Below are 27,979 nucleotides of genomic sequence, written 5' to 3' on the forward strand. Positions count from 1 at the left end.
CTAGCAGGTCCCCCATACACCTCCCTCCATCAATCCTAGACCACTCCCTTCCCCACGTGCTGCTACTGAAGCCCCCTTTCCAAAAAAGAACTTTCTTCCCAACTTTGCTGCCCTCCCCCTTTCCTTCCTGTAGGATTCAGAGAAAGCTTTTCATGATTTTCTTCCTGCTTTGTTGTGACCCCAATGCACCCCCAACAGGTGTCATATGAGAAAAAACACACAAATCTCCAAATAATCATCAAAGTACATAATAATTTGCTCTCGGAATGTCGCTTCACACTTATATCAAAACGTCATGTGCCTCCTAGTGGAATATGACGTAAAAAGCAATCTGATCACACCCCAAGGCTGACCTGAAAATACCGACGACGCGTTTGCCTCAACAGGTTTGTTCAAAAGCGCACATATCTTTAGGCGGTTTGGGCTGGACCACAATAATTCACAAAAGTCTGGCTTGGGCCAAGTAGTGCCAAAAAAGCTCTTGTCATTACAAAACACATTCACATTAAATTAATGTCCTCCATGAAACTAATTGTTGGACTCCACACAGAGCTAGTTCAAGTAGTTTCTAAATATAAATCACAGGGGAGACATTTTTAGCTGAATCATTTGTAAGGTCCTCACCCCAAAGCAGGTTGTGACCTTTGAGCCTTGACCTTTGCACACCTCGGTGGCTTTCTTAGCCAGGGCAGCAGCTGGTGTGAGGTGGGAAAAGAGAAAGTGCACATTTGTTTGTAAGCGTCAATAATTAAGTTCTTGCATGATTATGGGGATATCCGGTCGTAAACACTTGCCACGCTTGGATGGGAAGAGACGACGAATGCCAAAAACAATTTCATTCAATTACGCCCTTGCTTGAGAAACAACTGAGTTTGTCCTATATTACAAGCTGACATTTTGTTAATTTTAACACTGAGATGGACATTCTTTGCATATTTAGTCATCTGTTTTTAATAGTGCTTGTCCTCATTTGGATGGTAAGCCAAAATAAAAAGTCTTCAATTAAACTGACATGCTTGCTTTTTAGATGCAAACTCAACACAGGAAGGTCTGAGCCTAGATTCAAATCTGATATCCATCCATATGTAACTGAAACTTTTTTTTTTAACTGTGGCGCTTCCATAAATCCGGCAGCTTTGCGATCAAAGTCACAAGACGAGCAATTACGTATCTATAGACTGAAAAGCTAATATCAGCTTTGGAGGCGGTCGACTCTACAATCTGGTTGAAGCTTCGGGGCCTTTTGGTGTGGAGTTCACATGTTTAGGTTCCTTGATGTGTTTCAAGGAATGAAACCAGACGGGGCATCAACCACATAACAACATGTGGAAGATGTTCTTTTACTATTTTTTTTAACTTCTATTTTCTCCTTAAATCTGTGTAATTTTGTGATGCACACAGCTTGAATTCACATTCATGGTACTGACCAAGCATCAGTCAGTTTGTTTAGCACAGTAATTACATAAACTTCATAGGGTCAAGTGAGTGTGAATAGAACTGAATACAAAAAACGATGAGAAGCGTTTCTGTCTGAGGCTGCTTGGGAATGAGCTCTGGAAAAACCATCAGGAGGGAAATGATGGGAGAAAGGAAGAGCAAAGGAATTGGTGCAGTTGCAGGAATTAAAAAAAAAAAAAAGTAGAGGTAGAGGTAAGGTGGGTGGGAAGGATGGAATGCAGGCGGGAGGGGGTGGGTGGGATGCCGACGGCGTACACAGCAGGGTTAGCGCTCCAACAGAGGCCATGTGACGTTGTGGCCGGGATAACAAAAAGCTGTGACATCACTGGCTGATCCCTGCCAGGCTGCCGATGCTAGCAATAACGTTACTTATTTCCAGTGCTTTTTTTTTTGTGGGACCCAATGGGGCTCACGATTACCCTCGAAAGACAATCAATTGGACTTTTACTGTAATTTTGTTATTTTCTGAGAATCAATATTTAGTAACTTAAGTGAAAGCCTCACTAAGGAAGTAGAACCCTGTGATTCATGTTTTAGCCAATCAGCAAACAAACAAAATTTGGTGGCTTATTATTATTTATTTTTTTCAAACCATCACAACAGGCCACCATTCATGAAACTCACCAATTTGTCAGTAGAACACAACTAAGAATAATTATGATTGTGAATCTCAGACATTTTTATACCTCCGATGACCCTAAAGTCACATCCGGCCGCAAATGACACAGCCCTTGTCTTATGAACTGCAATGTTTATTGACGGAGCGTACAAAAAGAGAGGCTGGGAACCGGCACGCTAATGTGTCTCCAGACTGGCTAAATAAACCAGAAACTCGCCCCAAAACAAATGAGACTTAATTAATGTGGAGGACCGCCATGAGAGTGAGACTTTCCAACTAATCATAGATTAATTGTACTTGTGAGCAGCATTCACGCTGAGGCTGCTGCTTGCGTTATTCCCATTTTTGCACAGGATGTGAAGATCCAGCTTCTGTACCAATAGTGTGGCTGATGCGTCACAGATGGAAAGGCTTCCTACGCAAGCTCCTAAAACAGTGCAGACACGCGTGTATGCGGAGATGTGTCAGAGAGGCCATCTTTGTGTACCTGCTGCAGACATACGCCTCTGTCTGGCTCGCAGCAGGCCGAGTCAACAAGGTAGCCAAACAAAGTGGGCACTATTCTGGGGAGCAGCACCTGACGCCAAAGTGTGAGCCCGGCTTGGACTGAGATCATCTTTCAGAGTGTACCTTGATGAGAATTTTTGTAGGGTTGTCCAAAAAACAACTTGCTGGAATGTGGTAGGAAACGGGCTCAGTATTTTTTTGGGGAAGGTTTTGATGAGGTCAAGCCGTTATGCTGAACTTGCAATAGCAGATACACTGGTTTATTCTTATTATTATTATCAAACATGACCATATATTCAAGTCACAACTAATGAAATAATTTGACATGGTCCATGATCACGGTGTTTTGAAAGTAGGCAATGTTCAGGGGTGATGTATTGCTATTGAAAGCAGGAAGTCAGGCAAATACCTTTGCGCATCCAAAAACCTGTTACAGAGGTGGGACGGCCGATGGACATGCTAATAGACAAAGCAGATGGATTCAGAGCAAGAGGGAGTCAAATTCTGTCCACTTTTTAAGTTTCAAATGTCAGTTTTGTGCAGTTATTGTTAGGACTCTGTTGAAATTGCTTCGTTGTGGGGCAAATGGGAAAATATGAAGAACAAAGAGCCAGTGAAACAAATGAGGATATCTTCAATGCTGATGAAAACCAGACATAATTTACTGTCTTTGGTCACCTCAGTTCTGCACCAGAAAGGCATCATAGCTCTGTCAATGTGAGTTGTCACGGTCATCCGCCTTGAAGGATTTCCTCACCTCCAGCACCTCTTAACTGAACCATCTGGAATCGCTCTCTTCAAACAAAACAAAGGAAAAAAGGGAGGGGGAGAGAGAGAATTTGTGTTTAGATTTTAAGAGGACATGATATGAAAAAACAAACTTTTTAATTTATTTGAGAGAAAAAGCGTGTCCTGGAATGATGTCCGTCCATCCATCCACAGGGATGAGTTTGTTGAAGAACTTTTACTGAAGTTCAGTAAACATGGTTTGCAAAGTTTATTGTCAAAGATGATGCTGGCTAAATTGGACATTTGTTCCCCTAAATCTTTCGGCCTGCCTTTCCCAGCCGAATCAATACAATCCTGAACTGTCACTGTTGTTGTACACTACTCTCAGTCACTCACTCCATTACACACGCACAAACAGGCAACATATGCTTAGTCATACAAGCGGACACACTCACACATACAAGCTAGCAGACTTCCCCAAATAGAGCATTCCTCACACCCAAACGAGATTCCTAGCTCTTCCTCGGCTCCGTGCCCTTTTGGACGAGACGCAAATTTTGTGTTTCTACACTGGAGCGATGACATCACCATGTCTGCGGCTGCTGATGGATGTTCAAGTCCTAGAAAGCGACCAGCTTGACTGACTTTTGAGTTCTTCTGCTTCGTTCAGAAGTGGCACATTTAATCAAATGGGAACTAGACAAGAACTTTCTGTGCTTAAGTTCAATGGCCTAATGGGACTCGAAGCCATCCACATGGTGCTTGCTTTATCTGATGAGGAGATCCCCTCAGTGCGCTTGCTCATTCTTTTCAGCCACAACCTAAGCCTCTTAGGAATGCCCGAGCAGCAGCCCTGACTGTGCGAAGCGAGCATTGTGTGCGCAGTCGGGCGTTGAGGTTCAGCTCGCAGGTGTGTGTGTCAAATGCGTTTAGTAATCTTACAAATGGTTCCAATTGAACTCATTAGCCCGGAAGTTGATCAAAATGGGTCAGCGCTCGCACAGATCCATCTAGGTAACACTTTGTAAAAACAGTAAATGTGATTCGTAAATTGCTATATTTTACAATGGAAATTTAAAAATATGCCATTCACACGTTTTATAAACTCTCCTTCAAAAGTACTGGAACAGACAACGGATGCCATGAAGTGGAGCTCTCATAATGTGTGGCTGCACCAGGGTGGAGACTCTCACTCTGGCATCTCAGGTATTTTATAGATCAGAAGGTGGCCCCCTCAAATTATCCTCCGTCTGCCCTTGCTTCCATCATCCTCCTCCTCCTCGTTTCTGAAAACTCTCAATGGCCTTTTTGAGTCGAGATGTTTGGTTATAAATATACTGCAGCATTAAAGTGGGTGGAGATTGTTGATGGTGGCTTACGTCCAAAAGTTGAGGAAGTAAAAGCGGAAGAAAAAGGGAATGAAGGTGGGCATGGATGGAGTGATATGTAGGTACAAAAATTGTGGTCAAGTGGGCTTTAGTTTTCGGGTACAAAATCACATTAGTGGCTCATAGTACGTTTTGCTCAGAGTTGTATCCATAGGAAATGGGTGTAAGTTGATCTAGTGTGTAAATGTGTGTGTTAGTGCATGGTATTCTAAGGTGGTACTCCCTCCCCAACCCAGCGACACAATGAACCTCTGTGTGGTGAACCTTCGGAATGCTGAGAGATGGCAGGCCGGCAAGAAGAAGGGAAGAGGGGGTTCACACGAGTGATGGAGAAGGGTGGGGTGGGGAGTGCAATGAAGAAATGACAAAGATGACTTAGCAAAAGGTAAGGAGAGCTGCGTTGAGTTTTGTTGGATCCACAGATAAATGTTAACTAACAGCGTAAGCTTTTGACAAATGGCATATATTTAATTGTAGTGGGTATATTTGTTTAGTGATGTGTCTGCTGCCTCATGGAACGATCAACACACTAATTATTGTGTATGAGTAAAGTATATGAGTAGTGTAGTATATTTTGGTCTTTGCGGGCCACATAAAATGATGTGGCGGGCCGTACCTGGCCCCCGGGCCTTGAGCTTGACACCACCTGCTTTAGACTGGCCATCAAATATTTGTTTACATTCTTTTTCTGTGGCAACCACAGCCAACATTAACGGTGTGGGTATCAAAAGAAGCTAAGAGGCAAGAAAGGGGCACAAAAGGCAGAAAAAGAACCTTAAAAACAGTGATTGTAAAAGTGGGGAGGAGTAAGAGGTGATGGCAGATTTGTTTACTGACTATACCGAGCAGGCTCCTGAGGTCTTAAAGGAGACTGGGACTGACCTGCAAACTCACTTTGAGATTTATACTTTGTGACTTCTATAGGAAATTAGTTTTTTAATACTTTCTAGTTCTTATAGGACATTACTCAACACAAAAGTGATAGCAAAGTGGTTTCCCATGGTTGTTGTACAATGAAATTACACTGTAGGTGACTCTAGTAAGCATGAATTATATATTTCCTTGTAAATCAATGGATTTTTTTTTCCATCTACATCCCAGTTGATTTAAGAGGACGTCAGATTAGTAATCCGGCCCTAACACTCGAGAAGGATTTTGAACAGCAGAAAACAGGTCAATGGGCCAATTTAGAACACTACCTGCATGTCGGGACAAAAAGGGCAGTGTTCAAGTCGCATTAATATGCTGCACAAACAGTTCGGCGAAGATTGCGCTAAAATAGTTGAAAAGAAAACCAAACCTCCTGGCACGTTGTATATTTATATTTATCTTGTGGTTGGAGTAGTTCGTATGTGTTTGTGAATATGAAGCTTTGACTGTGAAGACTGGAAATAGCGAAAATGATATTTTGGTGAATAATTTCTCCTGTGTGTGTACAAATGAGAGAGCTCAATTCATGGACACCTAAAGAGACTGTATGTGCAGGGTGGTGGATGATGCTTGGGCATTTGTAAACAGAGCCCCTATTCACTCGTACAGTCAAAGAATTGAGAAGAAGCCCCCTTGTGGTAGAAATGCACATCGGCTTTGTCAGCAAAAGAGCAGCAATCCTCTAAGCTGATTAGGGTGCACCATTAAACAAAATGAATCAGGAATGAAACAATCTTGCCAAGTAAATCGGCGGGTGTAGAGGCTGGCGTTATCATCTTTTTATAATGGGCTTATTGTGGAATAATGGACTACAAACAAAACGCTTTTCCAAGTGTCCTAAAAGGCATAAAGCAGTCGGTGATTAGTGGGGACTAATTTGAGCACCACAGGAAATGTCATTTATTTTCAGCCAACACAGCTGCCTTTTCATTCGGAAAGTATTTTCAAGTTTGTTCGGCAACCTTAAATATGAGATGTTGTTTCGCGCCTGACTGTGACGTCAAATGCCACCCAGTTTATTTTTCGTATTGTTTTTCATTTATTCATTTCCAAGCATTTTGAAAGAGTCACGTCAAAGTAACTGTTTGTTTTCACATGGTCACATGGTGTTGTTTGAGTTGGCGTTTTGCTTCAGATCAGAGTGAGGGATGCAGATGATCGATAATGAAAATACCTCCCACTTCCAACAACTTCATACATCCAAGTTCAGTGCAGAAATTTAACTTGACAAAAATACATTCGCTAAGCTAATTGTGTCTATATAAAGCTAATTGTGTCTCATTAGGTATCAAAGCTTGGTCTTCAATGACAATTAAAAAACAGATGAAATAATAAGATGATTTATGAAACAGACAGCGTGAATCTATTCTCAACAAACCATAATATTTCAGTCAAGTACGATTATCTCTGCAACACCAGAAAGGATTTTTTCCCCATCTTACAATCAATCGTAGTCGCTAATGGAATGTCCAAGGTTTACTTCCACATACAGCATGTCATGTACATCCTTGGCTACGAAACCTACATTCAACCTTGTGCACATTTTTTTCCACAGAGAGCCTTCTATACAAGCCGCTTATGAAATCTTTTGATCGTGGCGTAGGAATGGATGCTGTGCCCAAGTAGTTCAAGGTGTTGACTGTGACTACAAACAGGGAGAGCTTTTTAAGCAGCAGAGAACAGGCCTGTGTCAATACTGCTGACCTGGTCAAGGACAAGGTCTCGATTTATCCAACTGTGCTATCTGCTAGAATTAGCGGTACGGTATTAGCACTTCCCTAGACTGTATGAAATGCCTACTTTTTCTCAAATAGTGAAACCAGGTGCTTCAGTAAGGTATGTGAAGATACGGGATAGGGAATGCCTCAAAGCTCTCGCGTTGCTGCTTTGGCAGTGAACGCTGGCATTCTCGACCAAGGCATCAGAAGCTCAGACAAAGCAAAACACCGTTGTTTCTATTTGAGGCAAGATAAAAACCTTCAGTCTTTAGAGAGGAAACAAATTCTCATGGAATGGCTGCTTCTCCATCATAACTAAGTCCATCTTGATCTCAGCGTTGACTTTGGACACGCAATAGAAGAGTTGGACACTATACATGACCTACAACTCAGACAGATGGGGGCGGGACTCAAAATCTGTGATAATTTCACCATAATTGCATCTTTCGGAACCTTTATTACAATACCAGTCAGTCTACAAAATCTTGTCATATTTGTTTCCATCAGTCAACAGTAGTAGAGAAATATTTGGGCAACATCCGACCGATCGAGAGGATTTCCCTTTATGGACTATCAGCAAATATCTCCCTCTTGAGAAAACTCAACACAGTATACATTTCTCTTGCCTCCTTTTGAGGGGCTTGCGAGAATCAAGCACAATAAACAGAAGCCCCCCTCTGAAGGTCCACAACAAAAGCAAATAGCCCCAGCTTGGCTGTAGCTATATTAGCGGTCAGCTGGATCCTATTAGAAGGGCTTTGTGAATCGCTATCGCCTCTCAAGAATCCCAAACAAACTGACCCTGGACTCTGTTTGTCTCCTTGTAACCTCTCATAAAATCGGTCGTGCCTGTCCAAGAAATATCCTTGGATACTGCGGCCTTCCCACAAACAGGGATGGGTCCCAGTGACCCTTCTGACCATTGATGTTCCTCGGCTACTTAGGTGATGTGGTTGTTTAATTTTTGTTGCTACCATTCAATCATTTGAGCAACTTTGCATTTTTAAAGGAGTTGTGTTGAATTTCGGCATCAGTCAAATAAAATCAGTCTGTGTGTGAGTAAAGAATGTGCTGAAGTTGGTATGTGGCAGATGAAAAAACAGATGCTTTCCTTCTCACTAAATAAGCATGGTCAGGCTTGAAGGACTGAGCAACCTTTGTTCAGCCCCTGGGTCCTATTTGTGTTCTCAGATGATCTCAGTCGGATCAAAGATCCCGCTACTTACTTCCTGTGACGACAATACATAAAATAAAGTACCAATCTTCAAAGAAGAAAAAAAGAACATTGTTTGTAGTAAGAGAGCAAGAAGGCTGGTATAGATGGTTTTCGGAGTATACTGTGGTCAGTGGTCCAGTACTTGAAGTCCAGGCAAAAACTAACATGGAGACCAACCAACAAAGCTACCATTCATATTCCTTCCCCGGTCATGGAAAACGTTTCTCCCCCAGCGTTAAAACAGAGTGAGGGGCAAATGTGCAAAGACAACACACAGGGGGAGCTTTAGGATCTGCTTGCTGTGAGCCACATTTAGATCTGCGTGGACCTGAAAGAAACCCAAACATCTGCACTTGGGACTGCAGAGAAGGTTCCTCTATAGGTGGGAGGGTTCATGTGGCCTTGGAGGCCAAGGGGACCAGCTCTGGATCAAACTGGTGACAAACTTGTTTTTGTCGCGGGCGGGCAAACTGATCAATAAATAGGAGAGTAAAACTGTTGTAACAAAAATGTCTAGCAATATCTGTATTTCTTTAAAAGTAAAGATAATTTGTAATTTTAGTATTGACACAAAGTTGATGCACAATTTGTCTTCGGGGGCCACGTGAAATGATCTGGCGGGCCATATGTGGCCCCAGGCCTTGGGTTTCACACCTATGCTTTAGACACTGTACGTGACACATCATAATAAAGAACAATCGAGACGTGCAAGAATCGGGCTGATAAGCAGGCTGATTGGATTTTGTTTAGTATCTGCATGCTTTTCATCAAAGCACTATCTCGCCTCATCTTTCGATGTTTAGGGAAAATGTGTTTAGTTTGGACTCAACTCTGCTTCTCAGATGATATCAGGATGTCGCGGGGATTAGAATGGGTAAACTATTTTGGGTGGCCAGTGACTGAGCTTTTGATTGCCTCACACTGCGTTTTGGAAAGACTTTATTTTGTTTGAGGGTCTGAGTCGTTTGAGGGCACTTGTCATAGACAGGACATCCTGTTCTGTGAAGGGAGGATATTCTTGTCTGTCGATCCTGGGGCGCTACCGACAGCGCTGGAGGAACTTGAAAGCCTTGAGTGTTGATATTTTCACTGATAAGTTGTGATTTGGATATGGAAATCAAATGACCTGAAAAGAGAAAGTCGTGTGTCCTGGTATAGTTGCCGACCACAGTATTAAGTGTAACATCTTGATCGGTCTTTATCAAAAAAACTCCAAAGTCTCGAAGATCGAGACAAGTAAAAATGACTTTGATTCTGATGAGACCAAGAAAGATCCTTGAAAATCGGTCTTGAGATCGGACATTGTCTGCTTATGCTCCTTTTATCGGTCTCGCCATTTCTTCTTTTCCCATTTCCAAAGAAACTCCACAAAATCTTTTGTGTTTTACAAAATTTTGCTAGATTGTGTGTGTGTGGTTTTTGTGAGACCCAAATCAAGTGCTTTGACATGAACAGAGGGTACTGAATTTTAAAATAAATCTTATTTCAGATTCCAATCGAGATTTATAGGAAATTGACTTTCCCGTCATTTTGAAGTACTTTATAGTGAACAGACTTGAATGATATAGATAACTATCTCGTGCTCCATTCACTAAGCCGCTGAAGGCTGTCGAGTACATCTGTCAGTTTGACAGACAAAATGATCTTGTCTGTAATCACCTTCCTCCCTCAGCCGCCTCATCAATCGCTCGACTTGTGCGATGAGTCAAATCCACACTTTTTTTTTTTTTTACCTTGGGCTCATTCACTGGTATGTCAACTGTAACCGTATTGCCACAGAAGCACAATGCTTGCTTAATACAACGAAGCCAACTCTAAAAGCATGTGGATGTGAGCGGTTTAGTGTGATTAGGCTCGAAATTGCACGTGAGGGGCGGAAGAGGTTGAATGGGGTATGACGAGAGTCGAGGGGGGGCAGCTCCTTTTCCGGTTCGGTTGGACATGAACACTGGGCACTTTGTCGGCTGCTGAGGTGATGCTATCTTTACCTCGGTGATACAATAGCCTCATAGACAGCTGACTTTGGGTCAGGACCCGGCTAGCCTCAGCTGTGGCGGATTTCAGGAAAAGTGTGCCACCTAGAGGCAGGGAGCCTTAGGAAATTATAACGTATGAATACAGTCAAAGCTAAACACAGACAATCAAATTGAACAAATTATTAAAATGCTAGACGGTAAAGGATGTGAAGAAACAATCAAAGTGCCATCTTTTCCCTTCATCTGTCAGCTAGCGTACGTTAAATCTGCAGGAAGTCTCACTGCAGCAGCTGGAGAGTTCGTTCTCACTGGCATTCCGTAATTCTCCTCTCGTGACGAGATGCGCTTGGCAGGCGGAAGAACACTCAATTTTTTGGGAGGGAATGAAATGGGCGGGGGCACATGCCAGGCGTTGTAAAATACGAGTCAAAAGCGAACATAAATATCGACATTGCATTGTAGGCAATGTTGTGTCAGTCATTTGCGACATTCCACGTTCTCAAAGCGTTTCGCCAGGACGGAAACCTCACGTCGGTGAAAGAATGTCTTTCCCACTCCCCTCACCTCCTCGCATTGACTGCTCCCTCCTCACCTAGTTTCCCCTCCTTTTCCCACCCTCCTCAACATCGTGACATTCCTCCAATCCTGAGCTCCTCCCGCCTCGATTCCCTCGCCGGATGTCAGCTGATTGAGTGAAACGGCCCTCAGCAGCAAAAGAGACTTGGAAGAGTTGCGCAATAATGATTTTCTCAGCCAAGGCCAACATCCATTGCTGGACTTGTCAAATTAAACACTAAAATGTAGACACCAAAAGGTAAGCAGATCTGCATCAGCAGTTATCAAATTAGCTAATGATCTCTTGGCACACTATTTCAATTGCAAAAAATAAAATAAAAAATATCATCCGGCCTTTAATGATGGTGAAAACTTGTAGTTTGGGTTTGAAATGTATTTCTAGTACTTGTTGGAAAAGATAAAAATATCCACAAAGTTGCTAAGTTGGCAATACTCTTTGTGTATTTATTTTATTTTTTATTTTACCTTGGAACTGTTTCAAAGTGTGAAAATAAAAATGCATGAAATGTATTTTGTATTTTGGAAAAAAACAAATCTGCAAGTGAGTGGGTTGATGGCTTGGCCATCTGTGAGGAAGCAGCCACTGAGTAAACCTGCGCAGTTCACAGCTTATTTCATCAATATGTTCCAGCCATCAGCTTCACTTGACACCCGCCGTTATTTCGCCGCCTGAACTTCCTCCATTGACCAGACTTTACAGGTCACGTTTCCCCCTAGACAAAGTTTGTAACACACAGTTGGCAAGGCTGAAGTTGCCGCCGGGTCGGAGGATTACTGTCTGACTGAATCCCTCAAAAAGGCCCCACTGTGGCTCCCCATTCCCGCCCCGCCCCCCTCCTCCTGACCTCCAGGTTCACCTCTGGAGCTCTGTCTGCCGTGTGAAGCCATGCCAGGTAATGGGATTTACAAGGCTGTGAATTTCACTGTATTGACACAGGGACCAATGTGTGCTTACAAATGATGTACTGGCCACAAAAAAAAAAAAAGTGAATAGGCGGCTATCAGTTTACGACGGTCCGGACATGGGATAGGCTGCCAATGGAACTGCAGTTGGCACAATGGCGAAAGTATGCGTCATCATGCAGCACGATGAGTTACCAATATTTATACAGGTTTTTTTTCCATTTCATTGTTTGATACTTATGGCAAAGTGATTTTGACAAATATTTACTGTAATTGCGATATTACTTTTCCATTAGTGTAGGTTAATGTTGACCGACTACAGTGCATTTAAATTTCAGGATTCAATCTGGTTATGTCAATTATTGTATGTGGCTTGAAGAACTAGCTGCAATGCCGATATGTTGTGATTTTAAAATTGCAAATACAAATGGTTTGAAACTCTCTGGATTAACATCATTAAATTATTAGAAGTACTATTGTGAAATTTTGTTAATGACTGTAAACACACATCACAAAGCCATTTTGAATACTGCTGTAGTCTGCAGAAAAACTGTGAAAAACAGTGAAAGTAATCTAGATAAAGGACTGAATACTTAAAATACTTATCGTTACAAATACAACATGCAGAACCTGAGACTTAGGCAATTATTCATGTACTTGTCAGTAATGGAGAGTCTTGTGAAAAGATTAGCTTCTGTCTTGTAAATATCTCATCTTGCAAGTTTCCTAACATAAAATGAATTCCACGAAGCAGCATAGGTGTTGAGATTTAATGTAAGTGCTGTCGCGACCTGTCAACTGACGTGTAACTCGTCTTCTTCATTGCACTCGTTTGTGAATTTTCCTCTCCGTCGTCTCGTTTTTTATGTCGAACGTGTTCCCACTTGCCGTGGAAGAATCTCTTTCAAGTCGTGCTTTTATTTAACCGTTTAATTTCGTAATTACATGGGCTAGCAGTGTAGGTTGTCTTTGCCCTTGGGCCTAATTTTCATACATTTTCTAATATAACCAATCATAGCTAAGCTTGCGTCACATGAACTATGATTGTTTTTTTTTTTTACCTGACACCTGAGCAGGTGATGTCCATAAAAGTGTTTTTAAAGGTATTTATTGTACATGGAAAAACAATTATCAAATTCATTATAGACAAAATAATCTTCTACTGCTAAAAATGGCAAAATCAGTAAAGTATCCCTTTAATTATAAGATAGCAGTTAAGCTAGTAGCGGCTAGCCAACTAGCATTGTCATACACGTACGCTAATTGGGTGAACAACTCAGACAGATTACATATAACCTTTTATGACTGTCATTTTCAGCTAATTAGGTAATCCATTTTGTAGAATGTAGTATGTAATTTACATAAAATGTATTGCCCAATGTCTAAAACGGATATGCTGATAAGTCTGAAATGTCTTTGCGGGTCTCCAGTCAGCTTATATTGCATTTATTGGACCTGCTCATGTGCTTTGCCGTCACGCTTCAGACATGTGGACGGCAGCCGAGTCTGGAAGCATTTGCCAAATGCTTCCTCTGTCATTAGCATTAGGCCGCTGCCTCCTCCTCTTACTGCAGCACTGCCATTGAATTTTTGCTTTTCTCAAAATGCAATGAATTGTCACATTTTATAAATCAGGCCTTTTTATCTAGTTATGTTCATGTGGACAGATACATATTTGTTTATCTTTATGTCAATGTTGATGCTAAGGAGTTTATATGGTTTATGTTGCCAAGAAAATGCGGAGTAAAATATCACAAATTAAAACTCAGTCAAATTGACTGTGGAATTATTTTTAAGAATGTAGTTATCAAATTTCCTGTCCATGTCTTTTAAAATAATAAATGATAATATCACTCCCGCTTCCCCAAAATCTAAGCCCAACTCTTTCAATGTTGACGTTTTGATCTATTTATCCATCTATTTATTCCAATTTGTGGTAGGTGATTAAGACTTTTTCTCACCGTCTCCACAACAATGGGGTCAGCTGAGGAGCTTCTTACCGGGCACTCTTTTCCCTGCTCGTGCTCATTCCACCTCATTCCATGTCTTCTCAACATTTCTGAGTTCCTGCCAAAAGGGAAATAATCAACAATATTATTAGTTTTTTGCGGTTAACTCTCATGAAGACAACGAATCCCTGTGAGCTATTTTCCATTCTCATCATTTGCATTTCTCTCAATCTGTTATAAAGCTCACAGAGGTCCTGGCGGGAAAAGTGGAAAGTGACACTCGGATGTCAAGTTAGCTTTGTACTTTTTCTTGTTTATGTGACAAGAGACTGAAGACACAGTAATTAACCCAATGTGGTAAAAATAGATGTTGACCAGGACTAAACCATATGGCGTCCCCCATTCTTAGAGGAAATTTGCACCTGACAGAGTTGCATTTCTTCCAGTAGGAAGTGCAACAAACCACCAAGGATTTGATGAAGCTCTGACACTATTTCTAACATCTTAACAGATGTTGTTGGTTTTTTTTTTAAATGTAAATAGCCTAACGAGGAATTAACGCCACACGACCATGCACAATTATGAGGTCATAAAGATAAGTCATTTTATTTGTTGCAAAATCCAGTGTGACATCTTACCCTATTTAGTGAGACAACTTACTCGATGGTGAGGCAATACTATAAGACTGGTTTATCAAAAAAAAAAAAAAAATCATTTGTGTCAATCTCTTAAGACTTTAACTGTTCCTCTTGCAGTTTCTTGAGTCCTCTTAAGTTTGGTATGTTACCCCACCTTGTGGTAGAATTCTTTTTTTAAATGCTTTATTTTGATGGATTTGTTGATTTTTCTGAAGAAAATTTATTTTTAATATTACTATGAATACTATTATTATTATTGATAACAATAACAATAATAATAGTAAGAATTTTTGAGGTTTTTTTGTCAACTAATTTTTCTATTTTACTCGGTTTTATCATTGTATTATGCCATCAGAAAAAAAACATGTAATATTTCTACTCATATCTGTGGACTTATACTTTCATCACATGGATGATTGCAACAATCTCACGTCAACAAGTCCAAACCCCACCCACAACCGCAAGACCCATGTGACCCTGACGCCTCGGGTGCGCTCGCTTGTTTCCGAGGGCCTGCGTACCGGAGGCAAAGGCTCGAGCGGAGTTAACGGTGAAGCTGGGGAGGATTATGGAGAACCATCAGAAACTAGCAGAAAAGCTCACCATCCTGAATGAGAGGGGGAACGGGGTGCTGATACGCATGAACTACATCAAGAAGGTGAGCACACAACTAAAAGACTCGAAACCAAAGACAAGAAATAGTAAGGAACATTCACAATCTATACAGTGATGCACATTAAATAATCAATGTATGATGTCATCTAAAAAGGCACAATATAAATTTACATTTGCACATGCAGAATCAAGTCAAATTTAAAATGTGTTGAATTTCTACCTAAACATACAATAAACCATTTTGTGATGCTTCTTGTCTTGAGCGTACTTCCTGTCTTTCCCACTGCTCACAACCAAAGAGGAAGTGCAACCAGGAAGTGGTCTGAGCTGTCAGTCTTATCACCAGGTTCAGTTTGTCTAAAACTGTCAAAATATTGCAGAAATGAGATCCATCCATTTTGCCCATTTTAGTCTGAGTTGAGAGATGCGCCCTGGACTGGTTGCCAGTTAATTGCGGAGTACAAATATGCAAGCAACTATTGACAGGCGAGCTGGGGTCGAGGTCAGATAGAACAGTGGGCCAGAAGTTCTAACCACTGCCCAGTAATGACATTGACTATTCATGCAAATTTGATATGTGTTTTGAGGAAATTATTCATATTCATCATATTCAGCTTCCACTCTTACATTTGAACCCTCCTATTACCCTTTTTAGGGAAGCTTGAAGACATGCGAAGGAACAGGAAGTTGTTTTGTGGGGCAATGTTGTCACCTAGTGGTGGTTAACAAACATTACTGGGATTAATTAAACATCATTAAAACGTTGTTTTATATATATATATATATATATAATTATTTTTATGTCTTTAATATTATATATAATATTTTTTTTTATTATTTTTTATTTTTTTTTTCATCTGTGGTGCAGATCTGTGCAGATGTCAAGCTGCGGCCATCCATCCTTACAAACAAGACCATGGAGCCGGCTATCAAATATATCTCCAAGAAATTCCCTAACATTGACTTTCGGGGAACCGTTGTGAGTAGTCCACAGTTGTCTTTTCTAATTGTGAGACTACTACATTATGATGCGCATAAGCAAATATCATTTTCTCTTCATAGCAAAGTCTGACCAGCATCCAGCGACAAAAGTCTGAAGTGATGGAAGCCACATCGAGTTACTACGACTCTTTTCTGGATGTCATAGAGTTCAGGGTAATTGCAAATAAATTCTCCAATTTAAACCAATAAGATTTATTTAAAATGCCTTACGCCAATATGTTTTTATTGCCATCTCTCAGTTTCCTCCCATATAATCTTTACAGGAGAATAATTTGCATATAGAGTGGTTTAGTGTGACAGAAAAAAGTTAATTTCCAAATTTGCTTGGGATTTACTCAGGTGTACTTTGCAACAATTTGCATGATGGAGGTCGAGGCATTTCTGATGATAACTCGATCCTAGTGATGGATTCATGCAATCATCTGCGTGGCTAAGACGTTGTGCGTAGGAAGTCGGTGGCAACTGATGCGTGTGTTATTGCTTTGTTGGTAACTAGAGGCCTCCGTGTTGGTTTTAATCAAATTCTTCCCTAATATTTGTCTGAATCAGGACCACGTCTACGAGTTACTGAACACCATCGATGCCAGCCAGTGCTTCTTCGACATTGTGAGTACAATTATTGGCCACAACTGAGTCGATCGAGGAAGAACACTGACAGATTGGTTGAAATTTCCAGGCCATAAATTTTGATTTCACCAAGAGCTACCTGGATCTGATCATCACGTACACTTCGGTTATCATCACACTTGCACGCATCGACGAGAAGAAGGCTTTTGTGGGTATGTTCAACTGTGCTCATGAGATGAGCAAAGGAAGTAGGTGAGACAATCTGACTTTCTCTTCAATCTAAAATGGCTTCTTCTCACATGTCTCATTGCATCCCACAGTGACCCCTCATACCCGCGGCTCAGCCAAATGTTTGTGGAGTACGAGCATCCCTGGAAGAAGCTCACTGAAGAGTTTGGCCCTCATACTAAGGTTTCAGTCCTTATTTTTGATTGTATAATTTTATATTTTTTTTTAGAAGTTGGTCATTTGTCTCATCTGTGTCTCTAGTCTGTGACGACTGCTCTGCTGTCTCTGAGGCTGATCTACCCGCGGAGGAACCTACCAGTGGAAAAGTGGCGGAGCGCCCAGCTGCTCAGCCTGCTCAATGCTCCGGCCACCATGTTGGACCCGGCCTGCTGTGACACTGTAAGTCTGTCACCGAGAATCGAAGGAAGGAAGGAAGGAAGGAAGGAAGGAAGGAAGGAAGGAAGGAAGGAAGGAAGGAAGGAAGGAAGGAAGGAAGGAAGGAAGGAAGGAAGGAAGGAAGGAAGGAAGGAAGGAAGGAAGGAAGGAAGGAAGGAAGGAAGGAAGGAAGGAAGGAAGGAAGGAAGGAAGGTGCATACAAATAATTAGCATAGAAAAAAACATTTGCTTAGGGGAGGGCTGCTGATATCCTTTTTTGTTTTTCAAAAAATGAAAAATTCACAGTAACCTTAAGTGAGTAGAAACAGTTTTCTCAGTTATACGCCTTACACATGCATTTCTCTCTACTGTCAATCAGGCTTGAATTGTCCACTTGGCTTCCATCTATGGCTATGGGCAAGTCTCGTCCTTTACACATCATTAAATCTTGTTTTTCTGCTACTGTCGTATTTAGGTGATGTTTTTGCTGCTCTCTCACATAATAACTATTTGTCTGCATGGAGCTCCGGGCAGCTCTTTATCCTTAGGAAAAAAATACCACAACAAAACACAATATCTGTCGAAGAGAATGTGTGAAAAGTCACTTTTGGGGTCTAACTACCCCAGCGTGAATTGAATAGCAAGTTGGCTGGATAACCTGCCTTTGTATGCACGCTACATTGCACAGAAGCCTGTCGAAATATGTCATTGTTGGAATTTATTAAGCCTGATGCCCCTCTCCCTCTTACAGATGGCATGTGAATATCTGTCTTTGGAAGTAATGGAGCGTTGGATCATCAGTAAGTGCTCATCCCACTCAAATTAACGTCATTTTCTTGGTACATAAAAAAAGACAGTGATATTGATTTAACACGCCACTTTTTGTCACCTAGTTGGCTTCCTGTTGTGCCACAGCAGCCTGAACAGTAACCAGTCCTCCCAGGAGCTGTGGAAAATGGCTCTGCGGAGCGGCCTGTACGTCACCATCACCAGAGATGAGCTGCTCAACATACATAAAGTCTCCGAGGACCTCTTTGACAGCATCAAAGGGTATGGAAGCTCCCCTTGGGCGCATATATAACAACCTTCTTCTTCTATACTCGCTGCGGATAAAATGAATTAATCTGTACTCTACTGCTTCAGTGGATATAGTCCTCAAATGTGAAGGCGCAAGAGAGCGCTTGTATTCTTATTAAAACGTTACATATGTTGTTTTATTAGGAAGTTGGAACGGATTAATGTAATTTGTATTCATTTCTATTGGAAAAGATAATTTGAAATAAGGACTACTGTATAGTGAATCCTGCAGGGCTCTATCATATGATTGTCATCTTGATCAGATACGGCAAGCGTGTTGCAGACATCAAGGAGTGCCGTGATCACGCCTTAGCCAACAGGTAGAACGCTTGATGTTTTGGGTCAGTCATGGGGAAAAAAATGGATGGTGACCTTAAAAGTGTTACTGACAGTGGGGCTCTGCATCGTGAGAGAAGACACTTTCTCCGAGGAGCCTTGAAGGAGTTGATAACAGTTTTGGAGGATGAACCAGGACTGCTGGGACCAAAGGTAAGACACAACTGAATAAAAGCTCAGTTTTTGGAGCAATCATTCCAAAATATATCAGAATATAACAGTGTCTGAATAAAGTTAAAAGTTAGATTTTTCAAGGAATTTCAATCAGATGGAGATTTCAAAATCCAACAAGATATCCTAATATTTTGTCCCCCCGAAGGCTCTGTTTGTCTTCATGGCCCTGTCCTTCTCCCGTGATGAGGTCCAATGGCTCGTGCGACACTCTGAGAACATGCCCAAAATAAAAACACCCGAGGACTATATTGACAAGTAGGTAGCTGCTCCCAAATCATTTCAAGAGGATTTGAGTTGTAGATATGTTTCAAATGAAAAGCCATGCTATGTCTTTCAAGTCAGATGGCAGAGTTGCTCTTCCACATGGAGAAACTGAAAGGCCTTATAAGAAAGTACCACTATGTTGTGCAGCGTTACCACATCCAGTACCTGGCTCAGTTTGACGCCTTGGTTCTCACTGACACAATACAAGTAAACAAACATGCAAGTCTCCTCAGTGCTTGGGCTGCAACCGTCTCTAACGTCCGTCCGTGTCCTCCACAGAACATGCACGTGTGTCCAGAAGAGGAATCGGTTCTGTTGAGTTCTTTTGTTTCAACTCTTTCTGCACTCTCAGTGAAACAAGGTAATAACAGCCAATGTTTTAGATCAAATGACAATTTTTGATGGTGTTTTAAATTCTAGGCAAAACAACAGCAGACTAATAGGATTTGAAGAAACAAACACAAGGGGGCGCCATATCGCCGTTCAAACACCAATGATTGACATGACAAGGAGTACGCAATAGAAATATTGGCAATATTATTAATTATTATTATTATTATTAATAATTGGAGCATTTGTGAGTGAATGGAGCTAACATCATTATCTAACCATCGCTACTTTTCATGACATCTTTGTTTTTAGTTTTTTTTTCAATTGGAAATATGTGCCTTGAAGATGATAACACTGAAACACTGTGCTGAATAGCTTAATGTAATTCCTCTTGCCGTTGCGTTTGGCAGAGGCTGGAAGGCTGCACTTCCCTTTGACGCTTTTCATTTGTGTGTTTGCAGTGGAGAATAAAGAGGAGTTTGATTTCAGGGCTGTCAGATTGGACTGGCTGAGATTGCAGGTATGTACACATATAATGTTTCCCTAAGGAAACGTGCTGTAGGGAACATATTTTATTGACTGGCTTACGAAATGACTGAGAATATTTACTTATCATCTTGGAATTAAAATATTCAATGTCTTGGGTGGTAGGCCTACACCAGCGTGAACAAGGCCCCTCTGCTGATCAAGGACTACCCAGACTTGGCCAAGGTGATGAACATGATCCAGTTCCACACCAAAATGGTGGACGCAACAGAAGAACTCCTGCAGGAAACGTCGGACGTCTCAATTCTCTGGTCAGCGCTTGTCTTTTTTTAATCACTTGTTTGTTTTTCTACGCTGACGTTGAGCATTGCTTTTTTGAATAGTTTCTACCCGCGACTGTTTGAGAAGATGTTTTGCCAGAGCAGCGAAGAGATGACGATGAAGCGATACCTCATGGCCTTCCCAAATGTCTGCTCCAATTTCCACTGGGCTGGTCATCCTCTGTGCCCTGAAGAGGTCAGTGTTAATTAATTTTATATATATATATATATATGCAACTATGCTGTTTTTTTTGTTTGCCCAGGAGGAGGCGATAGAGAAAAGGAGTATCCGCTTGTGTGTGACCTTCTTGGAGCAGGTCGCCAAGCAGACCAGCAATACCATACTGGAGATATGTGCCGAGCAGTACAACCTCAATGAAAAGGTCAAAGTCCAGCACACATTGCTGCTTTACTTAATACAAATAATAAATATGAACCCCACACCCTCCAGTTGCAACCCAAACACAGTTGTGAAGCCATCAGTGCAGCTCGCCACAGGCAGCAAAAGAAAGCCACGCCCAAGAAAAGAGAAGTCCAGAAAGAAAAACCAGGAGATGAAAGCCTAAGAAAGGACCGCACCATAACAACCAAGTCAGATCTTTTCTTGACCAGCTCCATTTTATGACATTTTCTTCCCAAAGTTGTTCTACCACATTGTCCCTAAACACTTGCATCCTCTCTTTTCGTCTCCCCTAGCATGGACAAAATGCATTTGATGCTAAGCGAGATTTGCTCCACCTACAGCCTGTGCAGCAACATGATGGTGCACGAGCACGTCGTTGTTCCCACTGAGTTCCTCTCTTCACATCTGGAGGCACGCTTCTCAGAGTAGGACAACTGGGAAAGGGGGGCACTGAAAGTTTGCCTTAAGTGCCCCTTAGTGAATTTGAATGAGATTTTATATGTCCTGTTTAAGTATCTCTCTGCAACCACTTGCAGGGAATCAGTCAAGTCACTGCTTTGCTCTGCGTCATTTCAGTGCTGAATGTTATTTAGATTAGGGCCTGGCACCCGGGCAACATGAGGTTTTTCATGTGCACGCGCTCTCTGCTTAATCTCCCTCCTTTGAGCTGATGATTATCTCCCCCGTCACCCTAAAATTAGCATCCTCGAGTAACACAACTCTCACTGTAAAAAAAACAAAAAACAAAACAATCTAGGCCGGGCAAGAAGAGAAAGTCATAAGAGAGTCAAGAGAAAAAAGTAAGTGTACTATGAGAATAAAGATGGAAGCAAAATCTAGCAAGAAAAAAGTGAAAATATGTTGAGGAATTAGTTGTTGATAAATTTTACCAGGGGGAAAAAAAATCTGATTTTTATCTGAATAAAATCCAAATAATTGATTTGCTTAAAAAAAGCAAACAAAAATCTAAAAAAAAATCTAGAAAGAAAATTAACCTTTTTTTTTAATAATTCATTTCTTAGGTCAAATAAGTGACCTCAACGAGAAGTCAGTGACATGCATTGAATGTATTTTCCAGGATCATTGTACAAATGGCCAATTACAACCAGAGCACCCAGAAGATCGCCCGACCCACGGAGCTCCTGGCGGGAGTGACGGCGTACGCCAGCAGCCTCCAGACCCTCCCCAATTACATCAACATGGACATGGCGCGGCTGCTGAAGAACGTCCTGCTGCAGCAGACGCAGCCTCTCGACTCCCGAGGGAAGCCCACGCTCACCAACCTCTACACCAACTGGTACATCCAAACGTGACCAATCAAGCACACCCTCTTCAAACTTTTTTTCTCAAGACTTTATAAAATGGAAGTCATTCTCCCAGATGGTTCTTCATGTTGCAGGTACCTGGAAAGTCTGCTACGCCTGGCCAGCAACTCACTGATTGTACACTGTCCGACCAGGCAATGCTTTGTCAATCAAATAACTGACAACGATCCCGCCTTCCGAGCAGAGGAGTTCACGGACATATCAGGTTAGCCTTGCAATGTGCAAATCTATCATCATGTATGACGAATAGCACAATGAAATAAGAAATAAATAAAATGCACACAGATAATTTATACTACATATCCTAATTAACACATTCAAAATACAAACATACTCTAAAAAAGTGTGTATTATAATTTAAATCTTAAATAGCCTTCCATACACTATAATCTCATTTAAACTTATTTATCAGAAACTTTTAACACCCACATAATTATGTAATAGAGACAATGGTGAGGGGAATCATGAAAGATTAAAGATTTAGATTTTAAAGATTAAGAACTGTTCACCGACTAAGTAACCACCTACTAACTCCATGATGGTTATATGCTCTCCCACTCCATTTTTGCAGAAATCATCCAGGCCGCCACACTCGCACAAATGCGCACACACGCACACACATAGAACACACTCCTCCTCACGATGTGTATATTTAAGTGCTTACAGTACCTACATCGAGTGAGTCATTGGCACATGAACCACCTCCTCCAATGTTAAACACACACACAAAAGTCATTTTTGGGTCATTGGTGAGTCGTGATGTGAATGTGATATCAGGATGATGTTGTGAACAGAGCTGCGAGCGCTGGCCGAGCTACTGGGAACATACGGCCTCAAGTTCCTGAGCGACAACCTCATGTGGCACGTCACCTCACAAGTCAGCGAGCTCAAGGTACCAAAATGGAATTGCAGTAATTCATAACACTGGAAACACCAACACCGTCCTCATACCTCCAAAATCGTCACTTTTTAAGAGACACCAAAAACGGCATATTTATTCACCCAGTGTGAAAACAAATATTAAATTTACCGAATTTTGACAAATGAGATCTTTTCTGGTAGCATTTTTTTTTTTTTTTAAATATAGAGAATAAAATTCCCTGAAATATTGGAAAATACTCAAAAGAACCTGGCTTGTTACCTTGGGAGTCCAAGTACATTTCAGGGTGAGGGGAATAGTGGCCCCTTCAGCCCCCCCGAGCTCCGTCAGCAGTGCAAAGTAGTTATACAACAACCACAGTGGTGCAAATAATTTGCATCAGTTTGTCTATCATAATAATCATCAAAATTTGAATAGCTATAACAGCTATTTGTATAATATGACAATCCCTGTGACTACGATAATTAGAAACTGGTGGTGGAGAACATGGACGTTCTGGTGCAGATGAGGAACAATTCTGATAAGGCGGAGGAGATGGCCAATCTCAAGAGGAGGCTGACAGGTGAGCAATTTGGTGGAGCAAAAGTATTGGGACACCTTGCCGTGACACTGGCTCATAAACACAACTTTTAACTTGGAAATGAGCTTGGGAGGAACCTTGGGGAACGAGTCACGTGCTACTTCACCAAGAAGTTATTATTGGTTCACATGGTACATTCCCATTACAAGACGCAAGGATGTTTGCCAATGTGTGTTGAAATCCCACCAGGTGGTGAAAACCTGCTGAAGAGGATGACCATCATCGGAATGATCCTGTCCTTCAAAGCCATGGTGCAGGACTGTCTCAAAGAGGTGACGCCTTACAAGATGTTGAAAAGGATTTCATATTATTTGGTTAATTTTACTTTTTTCTACTTTCACTTCATCACAGGTGATGCAGAAGCATTGCCCTTTCTTGATGGGGCCCATCGAATGCTTGAAGGACTGCGTTTCTCCTGAAACGGACATCAAGGTATCAACACTTATCGCTGTGTCTTTACATGAGAGCCTACGACGATTTTCTTTTTTCGGTGTGTTTGTTCAAATGACTCAACAGTGTGGACATTATGGAAGAGGAACAACAAATGTGTGCCCGCCTTTACCGGCCAAATTAAATTCTTTATCTCCCAGCGGGGAGCTCTTATGTGAACATGACACGCCAATGCCCACGGCCCCCCTTTTGCTTACGTCTGGCCCCTGAGTGAGGCATGACAGCCGTGCCACAGCTCAGACCAGGATAACCCCAAAGACGTCAGCAAAACCCCCACCCCTCCTCGTTCCACCACCCTCCTCCAGCCGTGAGAGAGCCCACATCAGTGGAAACACCATATGTCAGTGCAAGTAGGGCAATACCAACCTTCACCCTTAAGTTCGCTTTCATCAAACTCATTTGTGTCTACTTGCTTGCATTAGTATGAAAAAAAAAAATCGAGTACTCTCCCTTCGAGGGGTTCCAATCACAAGATGAACAAAATGTGAAAAATTGCATGCAACTTTTTTCTCCCCTCCCTCCAAAAATATCAACTATACTTAAAATAAACCTCTCACTTTAACCACGTAAAATTACAATTTTTGTAGTTTACTCGTAGTATGACATCATATTCATGAAAATACAAATGAAAGACCATTTACTCGAGGCACCCATATCAATCACTATTAATGTATTTCCAGGTGACACTTAGCGTGTTCGAATTGGCCTCCGCTGCAGGAATGAGCTGCGATGTTGACCCAGTGCTCGTGTCAGCTATCAGAAGCATGCAGACAGGTGATCATAAAAAGTAGTAGTAATGATGCCACAAATTTGTTTTCACTCATGAATCTTTTTTAAAAAATACAGATAACATGTCCATCGAAGAGGAGTACAAGCTGTCGTGCTTGCTGCTGGTCTTCATTGCAGTGTCCCTGCCAAGCTTGGCCCTGGACCCCAACTCTTGCTACAGCCAAGATCATGGAGGTGCACATTTGTTATATTCAATGGCAACACTCTGACAAGATCAAGTGTATGCACAACCCTCAACTCGACATTCATTAACCATCAGGAACATTCAGTAGGTTCACCTGCAGGATCACAGCTCAGCCAGGAATCAAAAGCGCAATGGCTGATTCATTCATCATAAAAAGCTACGTTTCATTTCAATAATATGCAATCCAGAAAAGAGGTGAGCCGTGCTCATCGCAACTGTGACGTCATTTTCAGTCAAATGGAAGTAACAAAATGGCCGCCCCCTGTGATGGATAAAAATTTTTTGTGAATTCCTCTACTTAATTCATATTCCACAAATGCAATATTAATCAGAATACCGTGTTTAGAGTAGTGGGGCTGCACTGAATTTTTGTTGTAAAATATTAACCTCCACCTTAATATGAATTCATTTTTTCTTTCAAAATGTCTTAGTTCGCTTTTCTTAATGCAATTTTGATACTTCCTCCACTGGCTCACTGCCTTGGGTGTACCAAATATTGTGTCCTGGAGTATGAGTGTAAACAAGGCACCTCACCCTGAGAACAGCATGCGTGTCATACTTTCCATTCTCAAGTATGTCTGCACCTAACGAGCAACACATGTTTTGCGTCCAGACTTTTGTGTTTACTGACGTGCATCAATACAGTCACTGATGCTGGTGTGTTGTGACCCCAAACGATCTGCCGCAGAACCCTTGTTTATGGTGCTAGCAAAGTTTGCCGCATTATTTACTTTGCCTCCACTTTCCATTGGTGAGATCCAAAAGCATCGTGCAGGCAGGAAATGTGCCGGCATGCTTCCTCTTAAACTTAAGTGATGGTTTACAGACTAATGCTAATTGGCAGGCTGCAAAACATCCTCTTTTGAGTTCCGCTAACTGTACGTCATGCACTTTGCAGTCACATGCTCCCTTTTGTGTTGTGTTATTTATTGCATTCTTGTTTCCAACAGGGCACAACAACAACATCCACTGTTTGGCGCAGGCCATCAACCACGTGGCGGCCGCCATGTTGACGGTGCAGAACAAGAACATAGAGCAGCATCTCAAAGAGTTTCTCCTGGTCAGTGCTCCTAAAAACCTTTCCATGTCTTTTTATTTCCATATAAAATCAAAGTTGCTTTTGGAACCAATCACAAGTTATCCAGATGGAAAATCTGTGAAATTGCAAAAATTGCAACCGGTATAATGATGATGGGTGAGGTGGAGGCTATCAACAAAAATCTCAGCCATTTTGTGGCTGATCAATCAAAATCAAATGAGAATCAAAATCTGGAGTAATCTTGCTTTGACAAGGCCACAAATATTTCATCTGTTTTAAGATGATTGGGTCAGAACAGATAAGAAAACTAACATGCCGCCATTTTGCAGCTGATTGATTATTCAAAAATCAACTGAGCTTGTGCGTTGATTCACTGTAAAATGCTATCTTACTTGGACAAGAGAGAAAATATCAGCCATTTAGCGGCTGCTCATTTGCAACCAATAGGTAAATGAACAACTTTTAGTGCTTGACTGTTTACATTTCTTTCCTGTCCACATACAGCTAGCGTCCTCTGCCCTGCTTCAGATGGGACAAAATGTGGAGAGCAAAAACAGAGAGTCCATCTACCTTCTGCTGCACATGGTAAACTCACAATCCATAACTCTAATCCAACAATTAATGTTTTAAATTACATGTCGTTACTGATTAGGTAGTTTTTTTCTTTAATTTAATTAAGATAGAGTGCGAAAATGTTCAGACTGTCGGTACCATATAATTCTAAGTACGTCCACGATTTTTGCTATTTCAATCACATATATACATATATATATATATATATATATATTAAAAAAAAAGGACTGAATCGAGCAATCCAGCATGTTGGGAATTTGGCTAATCCTAGTTGATGTCCTAAAACTTTTGATGCATCTCCTGTATTATTTAGATTGTGGAGGAATCTGCGTTCTTGAGCCAAGACATGATGGAGCGCTGCTTCCCGTATGTTCTGCTCCGGAATGCCTACAGAGAAGTGTACAAGCCCATCATCATCACCCTTGGGTGAAAACATACCGACATTCACTGTAACAAATTACAAAAAAAAAAAAAAATCAAATGAGCTTAAAAGATTTATGATGATGTTCACCTTTTTGCAAAATGTCCTTACTAAATCCTCCGGTGGAGCTGCACTTTTCAGAATGGAAAGTCGTTGATGCCCGTGTGTATTATTCTTTCAAACTTTCCATGAATAAAGATCTTAATTATATTTAGTTTGTTTTTCTTTTCTTGGGCTGCGAGTCAACATGTGTTCCTCATCTGTTTCCAGCCGTCCTACCGCCTACTTCATCTACCCAAATTCAACACGCTAAAATGACTTGAGGATCATTACAGAAACTGTCAACAGTAAATAGTACTATTTACGTTTGTAATATTTTATAAAACGTAAAAATAAATCCAATTGTATGCGATTTTTAATAAATCTACCAGATTGTGCACTGATCTTATGACTTCATCCTCCACGGGGGCCATATTTTACACGAGGGGAAACAATTACGCAGTGGATCTGTGCAATGAATGCAGATAGGCGCATCCTTGACACACAAGCGCTCCCATGAGGTGCCCAAAATAGCACTATTTGCTTGAGAAATAAAAAAATGAGGGCAATGACGAAACTTGACTTCTGACCAATTGCTGAAAACTGGTATGGGTCTGCTTCCATAAAGAAATCATTATGAGTGTTACTATGTGCCATTTTGTAAGTTCAAATAATTTTCGATTGCATTGCAAGTATGACGGCAGTATTTGAATATTTCTGTGTCTTGCATGCAATTAGACTATTACGACAGGTTCACAGTGTGTTCCTGTCCCAAGACACTTAAACGAGTTAATGGTGGAAACTCTGGTCCTGATATAAAGACTCTCTACTGATTGTGTTGGTGACGCAGAGCCTCTCCTGCTGATTTGTGAACCTCTGAGGAGTCCACAGGCAAGCAAATTGTGTTCACACACA

At 41.3% G+C, this 27,979-nt stretch overlaps 1 protein-coding gene and 1 long non-coding RNA gene across 2 annotated transcripts in view; one reads left to right on the plus strand and one right to left on the minus strand.

The window, feature by feature from the left end:
* Positions 1 to 148: 148 nt before the first annotated feature.
* The window catches only part of LOC148390973 (uncharacterized), a 35,723-nt gene continuing 7,892 nt past the window's right edge, over positions 149 to 27,979 (minus strand). The window contains exons 2-3 of the long non-coding RNA XR_015861249.1: positions 13,982 to 14,087; positions 149 to 3,379 (exon numbers count right to left, since the gene is read on the minus strand). This is a non-coding gene — a long non-coding RNA (uncharacterized LOC148390973). The remainder of the gene's footprint in view (positions 3,380 to 13,981; positions 14,088 to 27,979) is intronic.
* nckap1l (NCK associated protein 1 like) lies at positions 15,085 to 27,235 on the plus strand. The gene is made up of 31 exons (XM_088390353.1): positions 15,085 to 15,265; positions 16,091 to 16,201; positions 16,285 to 16,377; positions 16,774 to 16,830; positions 16,901 to 17,043; positions 17,112 to 17,202; positions 17,281 to 17,418; positions 18,146 to 18,194; positions 18,288 to 18,444; positions 18,735 to 18,791; positions 18,864 to 18,960; positions 19,127 to 19,236; positions 19,320 to 19,452; positions 19,525 to 19,606; positions 20,037 to 20,095; positions 20,227 to 20,372; positions 20,445 to 20,577; positions 20,645 to 20,764; positions 20,833 to 20,972; positions 21,078 to 21,209; positions 21,863 to 22,081; positions 22,184 to 22,314; positions 22,904 to 23,001; positions 23,458 to 23,551; positions 23,759 to 23,841; positions 23,921 to 24,001; positions 24,700 to 24,793; positions 24,866 to 24,982; positions 25,943 to 26,052; positions 26,536 to 26,616; positions 26,918 to 27,235. The coding sequence occupies exons 1-31, from the start codon at positions 15,176 to 15,178 to the stop codon at positions 27,032 to 27,034; spliced, it is 3,363 nt and encodes a 1,120-aa protein (XP_088246479.1). The 5' UTR covers positions 15,085 to 15,175; the 3' UTR covers positions 27,035 to 27,235.

Source organism: Syngnathus floridae, chromosome 11 (genome assembly GCF_059516105.1).
Source record: "Syngnathus floridae isolate MCC-2025c chromosome 11, RoL_Sflo_1.0, whole genome shotgun sequence".
Lineage (NCBI taxonomy): Eukaryota > Metazoa > Chordata > Actinopteri > Syngnathiformes > Syngnathidae > Syngnathus > Syngnathus floridae.